The 20,708-nt window shown below is 37.1% G+C and overlaps 1 protein-coding gene and 1 pseudogene across 3 annotated transcripts in view; both read right to left on the bottom strand.

Annotated features, from left to right (window-relative positions):
- Positions 1-20,708, bottom strand: part of LOC149160944 (nardilysin-like) — a 413,290-nt gene that overhangs the window by 97,094 nt on the left and 295,488 nt on the right. For all 3 annotated transcript variants that reach the window (XR_016261820.1, XM_089436840.1, XM_089436839.1), the window contains exon 12: positions 18,553-18,932. Coding sequence is in view for 2 of the 3 variants with exons in the window: in XM_089436840.1 (XP_089292966.1) it covers positions 18,553-18,932 (380 nt within the window). In the remaining variant the exon portion in view is untranslated. The remainder of the gene's footprint in view (positions 1-18,552; positions 18,933-20,708) is intronic.
- LOC149160946 (histidine-containing phosphotransfer protein 1 pseudogene) lies at positions 3,921-5,028 on the bottom strand (annotated as a pseudogene).

Here is a 20,708-nt window from a genome sequence, read left to right as displayed (position 1 = left end):
ATTCCCATTCTATGTGTCTTCGTTCTTTTCTAGCGGATTTCTGACCCGACAGAAACTGCGCCCTTCAAAAGGGCTATGCATCACTAGAGTACGATACAGAATAGAAATAGCACGGAAACATTTTAGTTTTCTAGAAACACAGGATCCTATTTCTAAAATGTTCCCATTTTTTGGGAAACGCAGAATCCTATTTCTAAAATGTTTCAGGCAAAGGGTTTTGGATCCGTTTCCAGAGTTTTCTGACTTGGATATGATGTTGAATGTCATGTCTCATATGACTTTGTTTGATGAGGAGGCACCAATAATTGCATCTTCAAGTGGACATGGCAGGAATGCTCCCACTCATTGAGAGGATTCAAATGATGATGTGGATCTTAATTACATGGATGAAGGCATATTTGATGATATGTAAATGTAATTTATGATGATGTTTTAAACTTTTGAACAATGAACATTGAATACCATAATATGCCATATGATAGTTCACTGCCAATGATAGTTCATTTTTAATTTGCACTATGTAGTGTGCATATAGCATTATTAGTTTTGGTAATGATGTTGATGATTGAAATTGGGAACGGAAACTTGATGATATGTTGAATGTTATGATAATCACTAATGATGATGACAATGTTTACGCTGAATTGATGATGATGATTTGTTTATGTGGATTTCATGATGATGATTATGTATTTTTAAATATAGAATCTAGATTCTAAAAGATGAATGGTAATATGAGAACTTTATTTTGTCGTGTATATATATATATATATATATATATATATATATATATATATATGTCGTTTCCTTACCATATCGTATCCATATTTTTTGAAAATTTTGCGTATCTGTTTCAGTGCAACTTAGCTCATGACCATTCACCGTGACTCATCTCGTAAGCATTATATCAATAATAAGGGATTACATTATTCAATTGTAATAATCAGTGTTCCACGGGGACTCGCCCCCCCCCCCCTAGGGGTCTAGTTTCCTCGCTCCCCCGCGCTCCGGGGACTTGGGGATGAGTAGGGGACGTTTCCCCACGCTCCCAAAATGGAGGAAACTTAGGGGGACGTGCCAGGGAAACGTTTCCCTTCCCTAAGGGAGCGTTTCCGAAAAGGGGGACGTGGGGGGGCGTGGGGGGGCGTGGGGAGACGAGAGGGGACGAGGGGGGGCGAGAGGGGATGTGGGGGGACAAGGGGGGACATGGCACACCTTTAATGCATTAAAAACCATTTTAATTAACTAAACGTTGAACTTAATCTTTAATTAAGAGTTAATTAACGTTTAGGGTTTTGGAAAATCGTTGTTTCATGTTATAAAAACGGCACCCTGAACCTTGAACAACACACTCATAGCCTTTGCAAGTTCGCTGAGTGCTCCACTCACAGCATTGGATTTCATTGTTCGGATTTTAATAAACAGTGCCTGTATCATTATTGATTGTATTAGGAATTGTATACAAAAGGTAAATTACCTAAAAAAAGTCAGTGAATTAATACAATTTGTTGAAAGTGCAAGCTAGGAAAACCAAGACCTTGAATCGATTCAATAGGGGCTCTCCCCGTTCATGGTGATAGTAGGTTTAGGAAAAGAGCCTATTGTCACATGTTCTGAAAAGTGGATCTGACTATTTTGTTTCCAGGAACCAATTAACCACAAGTATGGGTGAAAAATCCGACTTGTAAAAACTTAAAAGACTGCCTCCTTGACTACCATGTGTTGTGTTGATGAGACCTGACTAAAATATAATATTGTTGATATAATAAGACCTGATTAAAATACAGAATGTTAATATTCCACCAGCCACCCAACTACTTTCCTATATGATTTCTCAAAATTCTGCCCTAACATCTAATTTTGATCCCATGAGAACTTAAAGGGTTCAAAATATACATTTGCTCAAAGAAAGAAACCAGCAGGATCTGTAAAATGGAAACTAACTAAGCAGTCTAACAACATGAAAAGAAGAAAGTAACTTCCACTTACGTGTCTATCATTTTTTGCATGAGATTGCCGATGGAAAAATCTATGGCACAAGGTTATGGCTGTCGCAATGGTTACCTGGGAACTGAATAAACAATAGACAGTCAGCCTATTACTATATTAGGCCTATGGTCTTTACCTGTGGAAAACGCATCCAGGTTCTGTTTAGTCCAAGTTCCAAAAATGATTTCTTTTAGACTTTTTCTCTAGGTTAGCAGTATCTAAAACAAAATTGTGAAGGTATATCAGACCTATGGGCTAGTACTATGGAAGCATTGCCAAATAGGCTATTCATATATTAATATTATCAATTGAAAATCTACGGCCTGCCTAACTAATATGTCAAGAACTTAGAAGTCCAGTTTCTCAAAATCATTATACATAATCCACTATAGTTCTGAGTTCTCTCTATGTTTAAGTTTTCTTCTAAGAAGGACAGTTCTCTCTTTGTTTAAGTTTTCTTCTAAGAAGGATAGTGTAAATTTTCAAATTCATTGCTTTCTTGCTCCAAGAATTCATATCAATGATCATGCTTTGCAGCTTTTCAATTCAAACCAAATTGTCATAGTGGACTCAATTAATAAATTATATTTTATATTTATACATTTTTAAGACCCTGACGCTCCCCCACGTTTCCTAAAAAATGGTAGGGAGCTTTTTCATAGGTCGCTCTCGCGCCCCCTCGCTCCCTCGCCCCCTCGTCCCGGAACCTTGGTGGAACATTGGTAATAATCATCCTTTAAATTATTATATATAATTTTACCCTGATGGATTACATAAAATTCATGTCCCTTTATTTATGATGGCACCATGTAACAATATTTTGGTCTGTTACACTATATAATTAATAGGGATTCTCTTATTAATCAAGAATAGCATATACAAACTCCAAAGTGAACGGAATTTATCTAGGGAGCTAATGACTATCTATCTGATGTCATATCAACAATATAAAGTTCCAATAGCATAGCTGGTTATGCAGAAGGCTATGGACATATCTTCCAATGCAAACATATTTATACAATTATTAAGGGAAAAAAAAGCATTTCAAAATGTTTTCTATTGTCTTGTAAACAGTCTTTGTGAACTTCCTTGGAGGAAAACCATATTTGTCAATACAATTTTGACGTTAATTAGTAATCACCTCATTGTTATCCTTGACTGAGTTTTGTCATCATGTAAGTGGCACTACATGATTAAGTTACTAATGACTAAGATGCACTTTAATATAGCTAATAAGTTCAAAGCAATAGAACATAAATGATGGCATGCATAAAAAGACTTGGAAATGTTTTCTATTGTCTTATAAACAGTCTTTGTGAACTTCCTTGTTAGATGATCCAAAATACAAAATTCATAGTTCACAAAGTTAGGATAAAATATTTATTTATTTAGAATATTTAATTAAATATTGGATACACTTAGAAATAGAATATTGTTGTAAAGGATATGACATCTAGAATAATGTCATATCTTAGGCTCCAATTTAGGAGTAGAGTTAGTAGATTGGCTAGAATGGCATTTATTGTAAATGTACACTTGTTAATTTAATAACTAGTCCATAACTAGAATAGGTTAAAAAATTAAGCTTATATATAGTTCATTCTCCTGATTGCAAGAGTGTTGGAGTGTGTGTGTAAACTCTTGCAAAATTAATATGTAATTTCTTTTCTGATTAATAAAATTGTGTGTCTGAGGACACTTTTGCCATTATTGTGGTATCAGAGCTCCAGTAATGCAGTTGATATAAGGAGGAGATTCCAGCTCTACAAGTTCTTGGAAAATTCCATTGAATTGATCAACAAATGACTGGCATGAAAATTGTCCAGTTTTTGTTCAAAATAAAAGAAATTTTATTATTTTATTGATTTTAGAATTTTAAATCTAAAAATCAATTTTTCTATTATTATCAAAAATTGTTGCCTGTCTTGAATTTATGTTATTTGCTCCTGCTTCATTTGTTGAAAGCAATATAAGCATCCTTCTCTATTTTTATCTTGACAAAATGCACGAAACATTACACACGTATTCATTACTCGCCGCGCTCCTATACTTGAGCTGCTACCCTTGAATTGGTGCACACAGCCATCAACTCTCTTGAAATCAACTGGTTCCTGATTGAGAGTCTTTGACAAGTCAGCCAGTAGTTTATCAGAATCCTCAAAGAAAAAAAAACAACCTCCGCAACAAAATCAAGATTACTCTCATCTTGCAGCTGCTGAAGTTGTGTAAATTGTTCATCCACGAATCCCTCCTGGAAAAGAGAATTAGTGAAATCAATGGAACGTTGTTGCATCTGAAAGATTCAAAGAAATATAGAACAAGATCTCGGAAATTTCTGCCAATACCCGTGAGATCTATAATATTAATGATGAATGATCGGAGTGGCACAGCAGAAGCCAGCGTGAAGCACAACAAGGCCTATACATTAGCAAAGGAGAAGCAACAGAGATACGAGATTTTCCGAGACAATCTGAGATATATAGATGAAGTTAACCACCAGAACCTGAGCTTTTGGCTTGGCCTTAACAAATATTCAGATCTGAGTGATGACGAGTTCAGATCAAGATACTTAAGAAACATATCAACCCAACCTAGAGGTCATACCAAGAAACTCAGACATGAAGACCTTATTGATTTGCCCCAGTCTATAGACTGGAGGACGAAAGGTGCAGTGACCACTGTGAGAGATCAAGGCGATTGCTTTCACAGTAGCTGGAGTAGTAGAAAATGCCAACCAAATCGCGACTGGCAATCTTGTTTCCCTTAGTGTGCAAGAGCTTATTGATTGTGACAAGCCTCAGAACAACAGTTGCCACGGTGGAACGTATTGTTATTTGTAATATTTTTTTTAGGAGTAATAAAGTGTGAAAGGATCATTTGTAAGTTTTGTGAAGTGGCAAAATTTTGTAATTCTTGGAGTAATAAGGAGATTCTATCTTTAAGTAGGACATCAGAAAATTGACCTCAATGAGGTCCTCTAACAATTTCTACAAATTGTGCATGCAACAGCCCAACCTGAGCCTGCGCTGACCTAGTCATCGTTGCACCTACAGATCTCTCTCTCGGCAGCCTCCTACTGCTGAGGCCAACCAGATCATGCATCCCTCTGAGGAGGGCGATCCTCACTCTTCCACACAACAAGGGAATGAAGAAAACACAGAAGCTTTTGCATCTCTAAATGCTGAGAATGGAGCTCCAAGGAACAGGCCATCAATCAATAAATTCGTTAAGAAACTTGAAAATATTCCAGAGATTTCTCTCCCACCTGCACTTCCACGAAGAGCAGCCATTTCTTTGGCAAAACGTAGACTTGTTGGACAGTTCACGGGGCTATGGCCTTCACCCAAATCAGTTCAAAAATGGGTGGAAAGAAACTGGAATGCAACCACTCAGGGGAAGATAGCAATACGATTATGTGGAAGGGGGTACTACACCTTTCTCTTTGAAGCAAAGGAAGATAGAGATCTGATATTTAGAAATGGACCTTACTTCATGGACTCTAGAGGTTTATACCTGAATAGGTGGACGCCAGACTTTGATCCGGAGATGGATGTTCCAAATGCAGTTCCAGTTTAGATCAGGGTTTTGCATCTTCCTCTTCACTGCTGAGGAGACGAATAGGTAAAAGCTATAGGAAATGCAGTGGGCAAATATATTGACAGATGCGAACCAAAAGACAACATGCATGCATGTGCTAGAATATGTGTGGAAGTAGATCTTGGGAAATGTCTCCCAGAGGCAATAAAGCTCAAGGTCAATCAATGGACGCATATCCAGCAGTTGGACTACGAGCAAATACCATTTAAATGCAAGGTATGTCATGAGTATGGTCATTTTGCTAATAGGTGTCTTAAAAAAAAAGAGCATGAAAATGTTGAAGAACAAGAAACAACATGGGAACAAGTGAAAAGGAAAAAACCTACTAATAAGCAAACCATATCAAACACCTCTCAGCCCTAAGAAGCAAATGAAACAACCTCTTAGTCTCCAGCAAAGGTCATTCCCCCTGTTCACACAACCCCGAATCCTTTTGACCCATTGGAAGACTCTTTTGATCCACCCTCTCCCAGATCCCCAACTCCTTAGCTCTCATATCCTCCCCCAATCCTATATCTTCTCCACCTCCTCCCTCAGTGGATTGCATTCTAACCAAGAATAAAGCCAAAGAAAACCCCCAAATTTGGGATCAACAAAAAAAAGTGAGGAGGAAATCCAATAAAGAAATCAGAGATGAGGTAGCTGCTAAAGAAATGGCACTAAGAATGCAACAGCCAATGGATTCATTCCTTGGGAAACAAACAGTTAGTAATGAAAAAATTTAGCGAAGAGAAAAGGGAAGACCACACCATCATAACAGTAAATAATGAAAGTGGTCCCTTGGAATTGTCGCGGCCTTAGCACCACCTTCAAAGTCAATGCAGCCATAGACATTTTAGCCAAGGAACAGCCAGACATATACATGATCCAAGAGACCAAAACAAACAAGCAAGAAAACCAAAAAATGATTCAAAAACTAAAAAATTATGAAGGAACAGCGTTAGAAGCGACAGGAGCATCAGGAGGAATCTGCACCATCTGGGACAAAAGGAAATGGGATCTAATAACCCAAAAACTCAGCAACCACTGGATTAGAACCAATTTGAGAAACCTCAATACAAAGGAGCAGTATAGCATTATAAATGTGTACTCCGCAAACCACTACAAAGAAAAAGAACAATGTTGGAAGTCAGTGAAAGAAGAAATAACAGAGAGACAAAGCGGAAAATTTATCTTGGGAGGAGATTTAAATCTAATAAGTAATACAAAAGAAAAATTTGGCGGGAAATACCACACTGACCCATCAAGAGAAGCTTTTGAAGGAATAATAGAAGAACAAAAACTAATAGACATTCCGCCAGGCAATGGAAAATACACTTGGAGCAACAAAAGAATAGGGAAAAACAACATAAAGGAAAGGTTGAATAGAATCCTTATTTATGAAAGCATAGCAGCTGCATATACTCTTGTGCAAAGTAAAATAGTTCACAACTCAGCTTCAGATCACAAGTCAGTGGTTTTAACCTTGGGTAAGCTGGAAAACCAAAGACCTCTCCCCTTCAAGTATAATTCAATTTGGGATAGCAAGGTAGAATTTGGCAAACAAATTAAGGACAGCTGGAAAAAAAGTGTTACAAGGTCTCCCCAGTATGTTTGGGAAACTAAGCTAAAGAATTTAAGGCTGCACTTAAAAACTTGGGCAAAAGAAAATGATCTCTAAGACAAAGCTCGAAAAATCAAATTACAAAAAAAATGGATAATATCTGCAAGGAAAAAGAGAACAAGGAAGAAAGTAAGCAAAATCACTTACAAGAAAAGGAAATCTTTCTGAAAATATACAAGCAAAATAGGCAAGAAGAAGAGGAAAGCAGATTGAAATCAAGATGTCTCTGATTAAAATCAAGAGATAAAAATATAGCTTTCTTTCATAATACAATGAAAATAAGGAGGTCAAGAAATCAGATTGAACAGATTCAAGTAGATGGTCAAGAAATAAAAGGAGTTGAAGAAATAAAAAACGCAACCCATAAGCACTTCAAAGAACTACTTTCAACAAGTGATCAGCAGGCAGTTAATGAAGAAATTTTGCAGCATATAAAAAAAATAAGTGATCAGAAAAACAGGGAATTAAACAAAGAAATTACTAAGGAGGAAGTCAGAGAAGCTGTTTGCAATCTTCATCCAGATAAGGCACCAGGACTAGACGGATTTACAATGGCCTTTTATAGACAACACTGGGAAACTATCAAAAAAGATCTTATGAGAATGCTCAAAAATGCTTTCCAAAAAAAAAGAATGGAGGAAATACAAAATCCTCCTTCGTAGCCCTCATTCCCAAAGAACCCAATCCTGCAACTTTTAACAGATACAGGCCAATCTCCATCTGCAACTCATCTTATAAGATAATCACCAAAATTCTAGCAAATAGAATTAAAAAATTTCTTCCGGAAATAATCTCAGAAAATCAAGGAGGATTTGTCCCCAAAAGGCAAATCACAGACAATGTGATAATCATTCAAGAGGCCATTCATAATAGTATCCAAAGAAAGGAGAGAGGAATGATTGTTAAGTTAGATATGGCTAGTGCTTTTGATAGAGTTAATCATAACTTTTTTGCTGCAGTTCTCAAAAAGTTTGGCTTTTCAATAAATTTTTTAGAGATTATCCAGACATGTATATCAAATCCTTGGATAGCTCCTTTAATCAACGAAAGGTCGAGCAAATTTTTCCAAAGCATAAAAGGGCTGAGGCAAGGTTGTCCGCTTTCTCCCTTCCTTTACATCATTATCGCAGAATCGTTGAGTGCACAGCTGGAAAATCAGAGAAAAGAGAAATAAATAACAGGTATCCAAATATCGAGAGGGGTCAAAGATATAAACCACTCTCTTTTTGCAGACGATACCCTTCTTATGGGTCGAGCATCCTGCATAATAGCGAGACGATTTTAAAAAGTATTGGATGAATTTCTCCTAGCCTTGGGAGGAATGCTAAACAACACCAAATGCAGAATTTATTGCTGGAACACCCCAACAAAAATAATGCAACGTATTTCGCAAATATTGGAAATACCTTTACAAATAAATTGGAACCATTTCACTTATCTCGGGCTGCCCTTAGCAAAGGAAATGGTAAAATTAGAAGTTTGGAATAAGCAAGTGGAAAGAATGAAGGAAAAAATTCAGAATTGGGGAGTGATGTGGCTCAATTTGGCAGGAAGAGTGATAATGATTAAAGCACTTCTATCGGCCTTGCCTATTTATCAATATGCAATAATTATGGCCCCGACAAGTGCCCACAAGCAAATGGAATTGATAATTAGAAGCTTCCTCTGGAAAGGAGGAAAACAAGAAAACAAAAAATTCAACCTAGTTAGATGGGAGCAAGTTACTCTTCCATATGAAAAAGGAAGCATAGCAATTCGTTTGCTAGGATTAGTGAATATTGCTCTAGGGGCACAAATAATTTGGAGAATGATAAATGGAAAAGGCCATTGGTGGGTAAAAGTTCTAACAATGAAATACTTAAATTGTCATAGAACAAAGCTGATCATTGATATTACTCCAGACAGGCCATGCACTCAAATATGGAAATTGGTTAAAAAGATAATCCCTCTAACTAGAGATCAAATCTCTAAAAATCCAGGGAATGGCAAAACAATGTCTATCTGGGAGGACAGAATAATGGGGAAAAATCCCATAAATCAGCGCAAAACTTAAGAGGACTTCAGAGCTAGATGGAAGAGAAAAGTTTTAACACTCTATACTCCATTTCGGATTGGGATCAGGATAATTGGTTAAAATAGAAAACACTGGCAATTCCAACAAGACTAAAAAGTAAGCGAGAAATGCTAAAAGTTCACCTTGCGGGGGCTGCGCCCATCAACAAAGAAGAGCAGGATGACTTTGTCTGGGACCAAAACGGAGGGGATTACACAGTGAAATCTGGGTACAACCTCCTCCAAAAACATCACAGACAAAATGACTGGAATCTATGGAAGGCAGCTTGGAAAACAAAGTGTTTGCCCAAAATCAAGGTCTTCACTTGGACCCTTCTCATAGATAAAATTCTTACCTCTGAAAATTTAAAAAAAAAGAGGAATACAACGGCCCTCTAAATGTGTCATGCGCCAAAAGGAGGAAGAAACAATCCAACATCTTTTTATAAATTGTATGATGGCGAGAGATTGCTAGAAACAGTTAACAAGTCCTTTGGAAATAAACATAAATCCATCAACTCAGTTGACAACTCTTTACAAAAATTGGGAGAAAAGTTACCGGTACACAAAGAAAAAAAGGCAACAATAAACAGGATATGGAAATGTCTTCCTTCAATCTTGTGCTGGCAAATTTGGTTAGCCCGAAACAAATGCATTTTCAAAGAACAAAAACCAAGTTTAGGCAAGATCCTATCAAAAACTTGGAGTCGAGTTTCAGAGATAATAAGCACAAATGGAATATCAAAAATGGATCAGAACAATCTACAACAAGAAGAAAAATACTGGTATAGTAAAGCAATGTTAGAAAACAAAATGGAAGCTACAATAAAAAAATAAAGAATTTTCCGCAAACAAGAGGCGGAAATTAACACTGGATGACAAAGTATTTGCAGAATGGATGAAAGAACAAAAGAAATACATTCTTTTTTTTTTTACGGAGCTGCAAAAAATAACCCAAGTAAAGCAGAGGCTGACGGAGTTATAATAAATCCAAATGGGAAAAAAATAATAAGTTATGAATGGAGCCTTGGAGAAATAACAAACAACTGGGCTGAAGCATACAGCCTCCTTCTAGGCACAAGGCTTTTAAACAAAAATGTAATTAAGGACCCTATAATAATAGGGGACTCGACTATCATAATAGCAGCAATTGAAGCCGAAAAGAATTTCAAAACCACTGCCATCAACAAAATATGTCAAAGGATCAGAACAAGTTTTAAAAATCTGGGAAAAATATCTATCAAGCATGTCTTGAGAAACCAAAATAAGGATGTTGATAGCAATGCCAACAAAGCAATTGACAGACCAGTTGGGATTGTTAAAGAGAACAATGAAGTTTATGAATAAAATATACCATGACTTCCTTACCCAGAATGATGACTGAGAAAGAAGATATAGAAACGAAGAATACCACAAGGAAAATTATGAAGAAAAAATAAAAAAGGAGAATCAAAACATCAAGTCAAGAAGCAGATTACATGAGGAATACAAAGAATATTTGTCAGCAGAGGTTCTCAAGTGCAATCTACTTCGCTTAGAGCACATGACCCACACAATCCCAAAAACGCTTCAACACATGATGAATCAAGATTGTAGTGTCCTTCTCTTCTGAGCGAAGATGGTTTTCGTCTTGTCAATCACAAACACCAAGGTCGAAATTGTTATGCAAGTAAAAGTCAGGTCTCAATGGACATCTATGTAGGCTCCTAGGCTATTCGAAACATGATGGCCACCTACAATAGTAGGTTTCCTCTCCTCTCTAAGACCAATAAATTAGGGGCAGCTCTCACAAAACTTCATCACCTAGAGAGCACTGAGCTCCATCTCTCAGGCCACCCCATCAATGATTCTCGCAGTAAGCCTAAAGCCATCAGCTTAAAGTTCTCTGGTATCCGTCGCCACCCCTCCCCCGACCTCTCCATTCATTTCCACAGAAGCATCAAACATCTGTTGGGGACTTTGCAAGCTCAACAAATTCACGAAGAAATCAGTCTTGATTTTCTTTGGGATCAGAGCATTTTCCTCCTTCGCAAGCAGCTTGAAGCAAAGAGAGTAAATTACACAGGTACTCCCCTTCATCCCTTCCCTAGCTACTTAAATCATGCTTTCAGAAGTATTCCATAGCGGCTTCTCTCTGTTGTTAGCCCTGCTCATTTACCCGCTCAGCTTCCTATCCTCCCCTGCTCCATTCATCAGCACTCCCTTCACTCTATCGCCCTAGGAAACCAGAGCCTAATCTCCTCTCTGAGGCGACCACAATTCTCTGCCTCTGTGGAGTCACATTCTCACTATCTATTAGAATCTCCGACCTTTTCTCTCCCCTTGGATAGCACTTCACCAATAGACCTGAACTAGAATTTAAAGCATAGACAGAGGCGCGGGAGATCAATTGAAGCTTTGTAGTGTTATCCCAAAGCTCAAAACTACGACAATAGTAGTAGAGGAAAAACAAGATGTCATCCAAACATCAGGGCTCATATTGGGAACAAGGAAATAATAGTCATCACAGAAACGCAGAGCAACCAAATGGCTTGCAACCCTCTGGAGGAAGTAGAAAAGAATGACAACTGCCCAACTTGCAGGGCCAATCGATTCATGATTGGTCGCTTCAATCAAGCATTGAAAGACCTCAGAGCTGAGATGAAAACTGTAAATGTCTACAAGCAAAGAGACATTGATCTCCAGAGAGCTGAAATAGAAGAACTAAAGGACAAATGTAAACATCTGGAAGAAGTTGTTGAGTACATAAAAACTCTAAATCAAAGTCAGCAAGGGGAAACATCCTCCAGGTACAGCAAGAAGCGTCGCCCCTAGCAGGAAGAATCAGTTAACCAATTCTGGTGATTGTGTTTAAATTTCTCTTCTTAATGCAGTGCAAATTTAGTTTGTTCCTAGGACAATATGTAAGATAGTATGCAACTTTAGTTTTTGAAGTTTACAAAGACAAGGCTGCAAATGTAGATGTGGGGGCTGTTCTCCCATTTTGTGCACTACATTTGAAACAGCGTTCTTCCTAATGTACAAGGACCTAGCATCCTTTCCTTTTTGTAATATATAAAAAAGTAACCAACTGTGTTAAAAAAAAAAAAGGAGATTCTATCTTTGATAATTTTTCATTTTTTATTTTGGAGTGACAAGAGTGACATTATAACTCAAAGTAATTTTTTACTTTGAGGGGGGGTTAAAATATTTCTTGCACACAATTTTTCAAGGGGATTGTAAATCAATCAAACTTTTGAAGGTTTTCATTGTAAATTCTTAAAAGAAATTGACTAGAGCCAAGTGCAAAGCTCAGTCATTTTTCTCCTTCAACGACTATACAAGGGTCAAGGCCAAGCCCTAATAGATCGTTTTTGCGTGGTGTGTTTCGTGTGACGTGTTGCTCATCTTTTTCTTGTGCTTGATTCTTTTTGGTGCAAAGCTTCAAAACTACAATGTCGAAGTTAATTAATCTGTTCTCTGGTTTTGATAAGCTTAAAAGGGTAAAATCATACAAAACATGGAAATGTCTCATTGAAAGCACTCTAATATATAATGAATTGTGGCAAGACATATGTGATGGAGACATTAAGCCAAATAAACCCACAGATGTAGCTTCACTTGCAAAATGGGAAGTTAAAAATATCAAGTCACTAGCCCTTATAAAGTCTTCAGTTAATGATCAGATGTATATTCATATTGAAAACGCCTCAAATGCATGGTCTGCTTTGCATACTTCCAAAGATCTATTTGACACACAACTTGAATAAAAAAAGGTTGATCTACAACTTAAGTTGCTTCAACAAAAACTAATTGAAGGAGGAGATGTCCTTGAGTATATCTCCAAGCTTAAAAATATTAAGGAAGAAATAGTAAAAGCCGGATTTCCACCAATAGATGACAATTTCATGACCACAATTCTAATTGTTGGATTACCTTCTTCTTACACGCATTTTTTGGAAACTCTACAAGTGACTGGAAACTTAGATAAATTAAAGTTTGATGAGTTAAGTGAGATGTTAGCTCAACACGACAAAACTTTTGGGAAGAAGAAACAAGGGGAAGATGTCTTCTTCACAGAAGCCAGCACATGTAAATCATCAACTAACAATTCTATAGGAAGAGGACATTTCAATCCACATCCAGCAGCACATAGTGAACAAGGTCATGGAAGAAGCCAAAATGGAGGAAACTTTCAAGGAAGAGGAAATAGTCAAGGCAGAGGAAACTTTCAAAACAGAGGCAACTTTCAAGGCAGAGGAAACAGTCAAGGAAGAGGCCAAATTCAAGGCAAAGAGCCAACTCAAAACAAAGGTCAAAGCAGAGGCAGAGGACAGTATCAAGGAAGAGGCCGAGACTTGAATCAAACTGTCTGCAGAAGATGTAACAAAGTGGACCATTTGCAGAATGTTGTAGAACTTCCATTGATAAGATTCCAAAGTTCCATCAAAACATAGCTCAATTTGCCACTGATCAAGATAATGATGGTTCGAAATATGTCTTCACATCAAGTCAAAGATCAGAATCAGCAGCATTAGTTTCCACCTTTTTTCAAAGTGATTATGAAGATGCATGGATTTTAGATACAGGAGCAACTCAAAACATGAGTTTTCGACAAGACTTTTTTTGGAACTACCAACAATGCCACCTTAGTTCAATCTTTCTTGCTAATGATACAAAACATACTCCTTATGGAAAAGGTGTCATTAAAGTTTATCTTCCTGACATTGGAGAAAGATTGATTTCAAATGTATGGTATGTACCCACCTTTAAAAAGAATTTGTTGTCTTTAGTCTCAATCTAACAAGGTGGACATCAAGTGGTTTTGGAGTATGGCCTAGTTAAAATTAATTCAATCAAACAGAACATGAAAACAGTGATGACAGGATATGAAGATGGAAAACTGTTACGAATGAAAGGAACAGTTATTCCAAGGAATTCTGACTTTGCAGGGGCAGCCAGCACAAACATTTCACCTATCAGATTATGGCATGTGAGATATGGACATCTAAACTTTGACAGTCTCTCTCAACTGCAAAAACAAGGAATGGTTAAGGGACTTCCTACCTTCAAGAAAGAAAATGCAAGATGTGAAGCTTGCATTTATGGAAAACAAAGTCGAGAACCCTTCCCGACAAGCTCATGGCGAGCAAATAGGCGCTTGCAATTAGTACACAGTGACATTTATGGACCATTGCAAGCCTCTCTAGGAGGTTGCAAATATTTTTTACTCTTTATTGATGATTTCAGCAAAATGACATGGGTTCACTTCTTGAAGCATAAGTCAGAGGCATTTGAAAATGAAGTCAAAGAAAAGATTGGCACTCTTAGAACTGACATTGGAGGAGAATTCACTTCAAATGTATTTCATTGTTATTGCAGAGACAAAGGGATCAAACGACATCTTACAAATGTCTACACTCCACAGCAAAATGGAGTAGTAGAAAGAATGAATCGCACTTTGTTAGGAATGGCGAGATCTATGTTAACTTTTAAAAAGTTAAGTCCTATTTATTGGGCAGAAACAATCCATACAGTTGTTTATTTAAGGAACAAGTCTCCCACTGCTTCTATGGATGGAATCATACCTTATGAAGCATGGTTTGGTTCCACACATAAAGTTAAACATCTTAGATTTTTTGGTTCCGTGTGTTATGCCTTAGTTCCAAAAGAAAAACGAACTAAGCTTGACTCACAAAGTTTGAAACGCACAATGATTGGATATTCAGATGAGAAGAAAGGTTACAGGCTTCAGTCAAATGGGAAATTTATTGTCAGCAGAGATGTAATTTTTTATGAAACTGAGAGTAAGAGTGTTGAAGAAATAGAACATCTTCTTCAAAAACTGGAAACAAAAGGAGATAAAAGGAAAGGAAACATCAAAAGTCAACCAAATTCACAAAATTGGTATGAACTTGATTTTCCTTCCTCTGAAGATGATTCATCCGGTCCATCTACTTCACAGTTTGGGTCTTCTGACAGTTCATCAGAATCTCCTAGTAGCAGTAGTTCTTCTGACAATGATTCTCTACCCCAGAATCTGCAGTTGATCAACGTACCTCTGTTTACATTAATCCTCTTTATAATAATGGTGACTTTTCATAATCTCAAACAAGTGAACATCAATTGCCAAAATGGGTTGTTCAACTTTTGAAAGATGTAAGGCCCGATGAGAAAAATAAAACAAGAACAAGGGGGTCCACCAAGAATGAAGGAAATTTTGCTTTAATCATGAATGCTTTTACCGAACCCTCCACGTACAAAGAGGCAGTCAAATATAAAGAATGGCAACAAGCTATGGTTGAAGAATATAAGGCATTTCAAGACAACAACACTTCGAAACTTGTTGATTGTCCTCAAAGTGTTAAACCCATCGGATGCAAATGGGTTTACAGAATTAAGTACAACCAAAATGGAGAAATCGACAAGTACAAAGCTATACTTGTGGCTAAGGTTTTGCACAGCAGGAAGACATTGATTATGAGGATACTTTTGCTCCCACAGCCAAATGAAACACCATCCGCTTAACACTCACATTAGCAGCGCAAAAAGGATGGAAAGTTCATTAGATGGATGTAAAGAGTGCTTTCCTCAATGGAGATTTACAAGAAGATGTATATATGACACAACCACCAGGTTCCGAAATTGAAGGGCAAGAACATAAAGTTTGTCAATTGATTAAGGCTTTATATGGGTTAAAACAAGCTCCAGGAACTTGGTATGCCAAAATGGATGAATACCTTCGGAAAGTTAGATTTCAACTAAGTGAATCTCATAATACTTAGTATGTATGTCAACAGGGTGAACATCTGGTGATTCTTGTTATGTATGTAGATGATTTCATCATTACTGGAAACAATGATGATCATATTGTACAGGTGAAAAAGGAGTTACATGAAGGATTTAAGATGACAGATTTGGGACTACTTCACTACTACCTTGGAGTTGAAGTATTCCAACATCCACAAATATTTTCATTTCTCAGAGTAAGTATGTAGCAGAAGTTCTTCAGCGATTTGGAATGCAGGATTGCAAGCCCGTTCTTACCCCCATGGAACAAAACTTGATACTTTCAAAATTTGAAGGGGGGGAAGGTGGAAAGCACTACTTATAGACAGTTGATTGGCAGCCTGATATTTGACAACAACTCAACTAGATCTATCTTATGTAGTTAGTATTCTTTCACGCTTTATGCAGGAACAACGAGACAGCCACTGGAATGCAGCCAAAAGGGTTCTACGATATATCCAAGGAACAAAAGATTTGGTCTTCTTTACAAAAAGACAAAAAACTTTGTACTTAGCGGATTTTCAAATGTCGACTTTGCTGGCAATATTGATGATCGAGCATCAACCTCCGGTTATTTAATGAACATGGGGTCAGCTACAATATCTTGGAGTTGCAAAAAACATAATACAATGGCCACTTCCTCAGCCGAAGCCGAATACATATCAGCATGGGAAGCAGCATGTGAAATTGTTTGGTTGCGCAGAGTTTTGTAGGATTTGGGCATTCCTCGAGCAGAAGCTACATCATTATTCATCGACAGCCAGTCAGCCATAAAGCTTGCCAAGAATCTAGTTTTCATTCCAAAACAAAACATGTGGACACCAAGTATCATCACATTAGATCGCTCATTGCCAAGGACGTCATCAAGCCAATTTATTGTCCTTCAGAAGATCAGGTCTCCGATATTTTCACAAAACCATTTGGCAGGATCAAATTTAATAAGTTCAGAGATGAACTTGGCATTTGTTGTAATGTATCTTTGGATCATAAGGGGAATGTTAGATGATCCAAAATACAAAATTCATAGTTCACAAAGTTAGGATAGAATATTTATTTATTTAGAATATTTAATTAAATATTGGAGAAACTTAGAAATAGAATATTGTTGTAAAAAATATGACATTTAGAATAATGTCATATCTTAGGCTCCAATTTAGGAGTAGAGTTAATAGATTGGTTAGAATGGCATTTATTGTAAATGAACACTTGTTAATCTAATAACTAGTCCATAACTAGAATAGGTTAGGAAATTAAGCTTATATATAGTTCATTCTCCTGATTGCAAGAGTGTTGCAATGTGTGTGTAAACTCTTACAAAATTAATATGTAATTTCTTTTCTGATTAATAAAATTGTGTCTGACAACACTTCTGCCATTAATTTTGTCAATACAATTTTGACGTTAATTAGTAATCACCCCTCAGTATTATCCTTGACTGAGTTTTGTCATAATGTAAGTGGAACTGCATGATTAAGTTACTAATGTTGGGAATCACGATTGTCATTGGACCAAAACCCGCAGGTGTTAGTCAACGATCGCATCGCCAAAGATAAGGATCCACGAGAGGCGATTAGTCCATGTCACAAAACACACGGGAAGCGTTGGTTTATCCAATGTCCAACAATCTCCCCCCAACGCGAGTCAGGCGTGTATCGAACTCGTGACCTACCCTCTGATATCACTTGTTGGGAATCACGATTGTCATTAGACCAAAACCTGCAAGTGTTAGTCAACGATCGCATCGCCAGAGATAAGGATCCACGAGAGGGGGTTAGTCCATGTCAAGAAACACATTGGGAGCGTTGGTTTATCCAATGTCCAACAACTAATCACTAAGATACACTTTAATATAGTTATTAAGTTCAAAACATTAGAACATAAACAATGGCACACATAAAAAGACTTGGAAATGTTGTGATATAACCAAGATATTAAAGGAGATTGAAGCATATTCTACTTGTACCAATTATTGTACAGAATGAACAGGATAAAAATGCTAGTGTTCTATACATGGGTATAACAGCATAATACTAGAAGCCAAACAATTGGGTTACCTGATGCGCTTGACAACCAAGTGGATTAAGGAAGCAACAGATATGAACAGCTTTAAACCCAAACAATTGGGTTACTTGATGCACTAGACAACCAAGTGGATTAAGGAAGCAACAGATATGAACAGCTTTAAACCCAGATGCCAGAAAAAGTTAGCAATCATAAATATCTCTAAGTTCTCAACACAAATCAAAAGTCGACAATCTTAATAACGATTTTGCCAAATAAGTCGGTTCAAAGAAAACCAATTTACTCTGCTCTAGAATAAAAGCATGGTTGGTTAAGGTAGCTCCCATTTCAAGATCAATATGACATTTGAGAAACAAAATTAACCAGACTCCAGTTGAAAAATTGAATTTTATTTTCATCAAAAGGTGTATTAGTTTTTAACACACTGTCTTCCAGAAAATCGTCCAGATGTGTTTGCCATACTGAATATTTCATTTTTTAAGCAAGAAACTAAAAGCAGAAAATGTAAGTAGAAATATCACCTGATATAGTGTCTCGTTGAGCGCATCCCGGAGAAGGTTCACATACAACTCAGTGAGTACACAAGTCCTTGTGCTTTTATAAGCCTCTTTTAAAGTGATCAAGAAGTATGTATTTGCACGTGGAACATTAAATGTTCGATCTAGTTTATACCAAATCTTGATCAATGGATCATCAATAATACATATTGGAATTTCCATCGTGCCATGGATGTTGATGTCAGACAAGCTTTTAATTGAAAAATCACATGGGATGAAATCATTCTTATCTGGTAAATGTATAGATGGGTCTATAATAGGGGGATTTTCCCAGTCCTCTATAAGAGTAGACGGAATATTTTCAATACGGTAGGGTACACCAAACCATGGTTCAAGCTGGACACCTGCACTAACAAAAAATGTATTAATTATTCAAACAATATTACTACAATGCAAGTTCTGTTTGCTGCTTCATTGTCCAAGACCAATCATATATTCCCGTCAAATATTTCAACTTGACTAAATAATAAGACATTTGTTGCTACATTCAAATAATACAAGTCATACAATTCCCTTTTACTACATGCTGGCACACCTGACAGACTGGCTAATAGATTTGTATGTCTGTTAACCCCCAGATTTGCCTGTGCAACTGGAGGGTTATGATCCTGCTAGGACTCATCAAGCTGGTTCTTAGTGACAGGTGCATTAGGTTTCAAAGAAACCAGAATTCATTTCAAAGGCATGTTCACCAGATTTTGAGGAAATTCGAAATTGCTCTTTTTCGTAGTTTTCCTATTTTTTAGGGGCCAGAGTTTTGAGAGCTGTATATCAGAATTCCTCACCTATTACTGGACATTACGAGCATATGATATCAGTGCTCACATGTTGATTTGTGAACATATATTTGATTCCTTGCAGAAAAACAAGTCTAATTTTTAGGAGACTAATTTCATTGACATGCAACAGACACTACTATTTTTGACAGCGTTATTTTTAGCTATGCTATAGTTGACAGCAATCGCATAGCAGTTACCTTAATTTTCTTTCTTTCTTATTTTTGAAGCATTAGAGTACTATTTTTGGCATGGCTATATTTATCAGTTATATTTGTAGCAGGTTCAGGGTCTAGTCTCATGTTTCCATTGTACAGTAATGAAGTGGTGAGCCTGAATGTATTCTCAGTGTGACACATGGCAATGAGCCTGGATATGTTCGGATTTTTGCACAACATATTTTACATACCATAAAGTCTCAAGATTTCAGAAAAGATGTTGCAGTTTTTAATATCGCACGAGTACAAACTCTAATTTCAACAATATAGCATGCAAAATGGAAGGAAATAACAATAAACTTAACGCAATTTCCATAAAAATCACTTAATCAATCCAGGAAATTGCCTTTTCATGCAAAAATCTCCCTCCCAAAACAATTCGCTCCACTAAACATCCACTGTGTCCAAGAGAAAAGTGCAAGGGAGCTAATGTGCACTTCTTAAGGCAGAGAGAAATCTGCTGAATGTGTGATAATCCAAATGAAAGCAACTTCCCTCTATTTATACAAGGGAAATCAAGTCAGTTTTCATAATTTCACAAGTAAAGCCATATATTTTGCTTGAATGTTCATCTAGGCCTAAAGGTCACAAGACGACCTTAAGATAGCTTTAAAACATAATAAATACATCAAAATCTCGCACATGTGTGGGAATAAATGTTCTCTGTCATGGTGTCATCCTCCTTGAATGGACAATCTCCATCAAGCAAGTGATAAAGTGGTCCATGAGTTCTCCTCGCTCCAAGAAAATTAACAGAGTGCATGGGCATTGGGTACATCCCCAAATAACATCTCCTCCACCATAATGTCATCTCCAAGAAGTTTCGTATCATCCTTTCAGTGCATGTGGAGATGATGTGGCAATCTATGAGGCTAGCGTTGGCATCTAGGCATGATGCACTAGCCCTCCCAAATCATCTTAGTAATCCCCATCATCATCTAGGCTCCAGAACAAGACAATGTCCATCAAATAGGGTCAGCCTGGGGGCGGCCTAGGTCTATCTGGGCACATCATCAAATAAACCAACACCTCGGCATCTTGGGACAATGTTCTAGCATCTGGAGGTGTGGCAACATGGGTACAACCATGTGGAGGCTCCTCAAAGACCAATATCCATCTTTCACCC

The sequence above is a fragment of the Pinus tabuliformis genome, chromosome 5_2 (assembly GCF_031772625.1).
Source record: "Pinus tabuliformis cultivar Carrire ecotype Pingquan chromosome 5_2, CPIR1, whole genome shotgun sequence".
In the NCBI taxonomy this organism is placed as follows: Eukaryota; Viridiplantae; Streptophyta; class Pinopsida; order Pinales; family Pinaceae; genus Pinus; species Pinus tabuliformis.
This window is presented reverse-complemented; position numbering and strand designations above follow the sequence as displayed.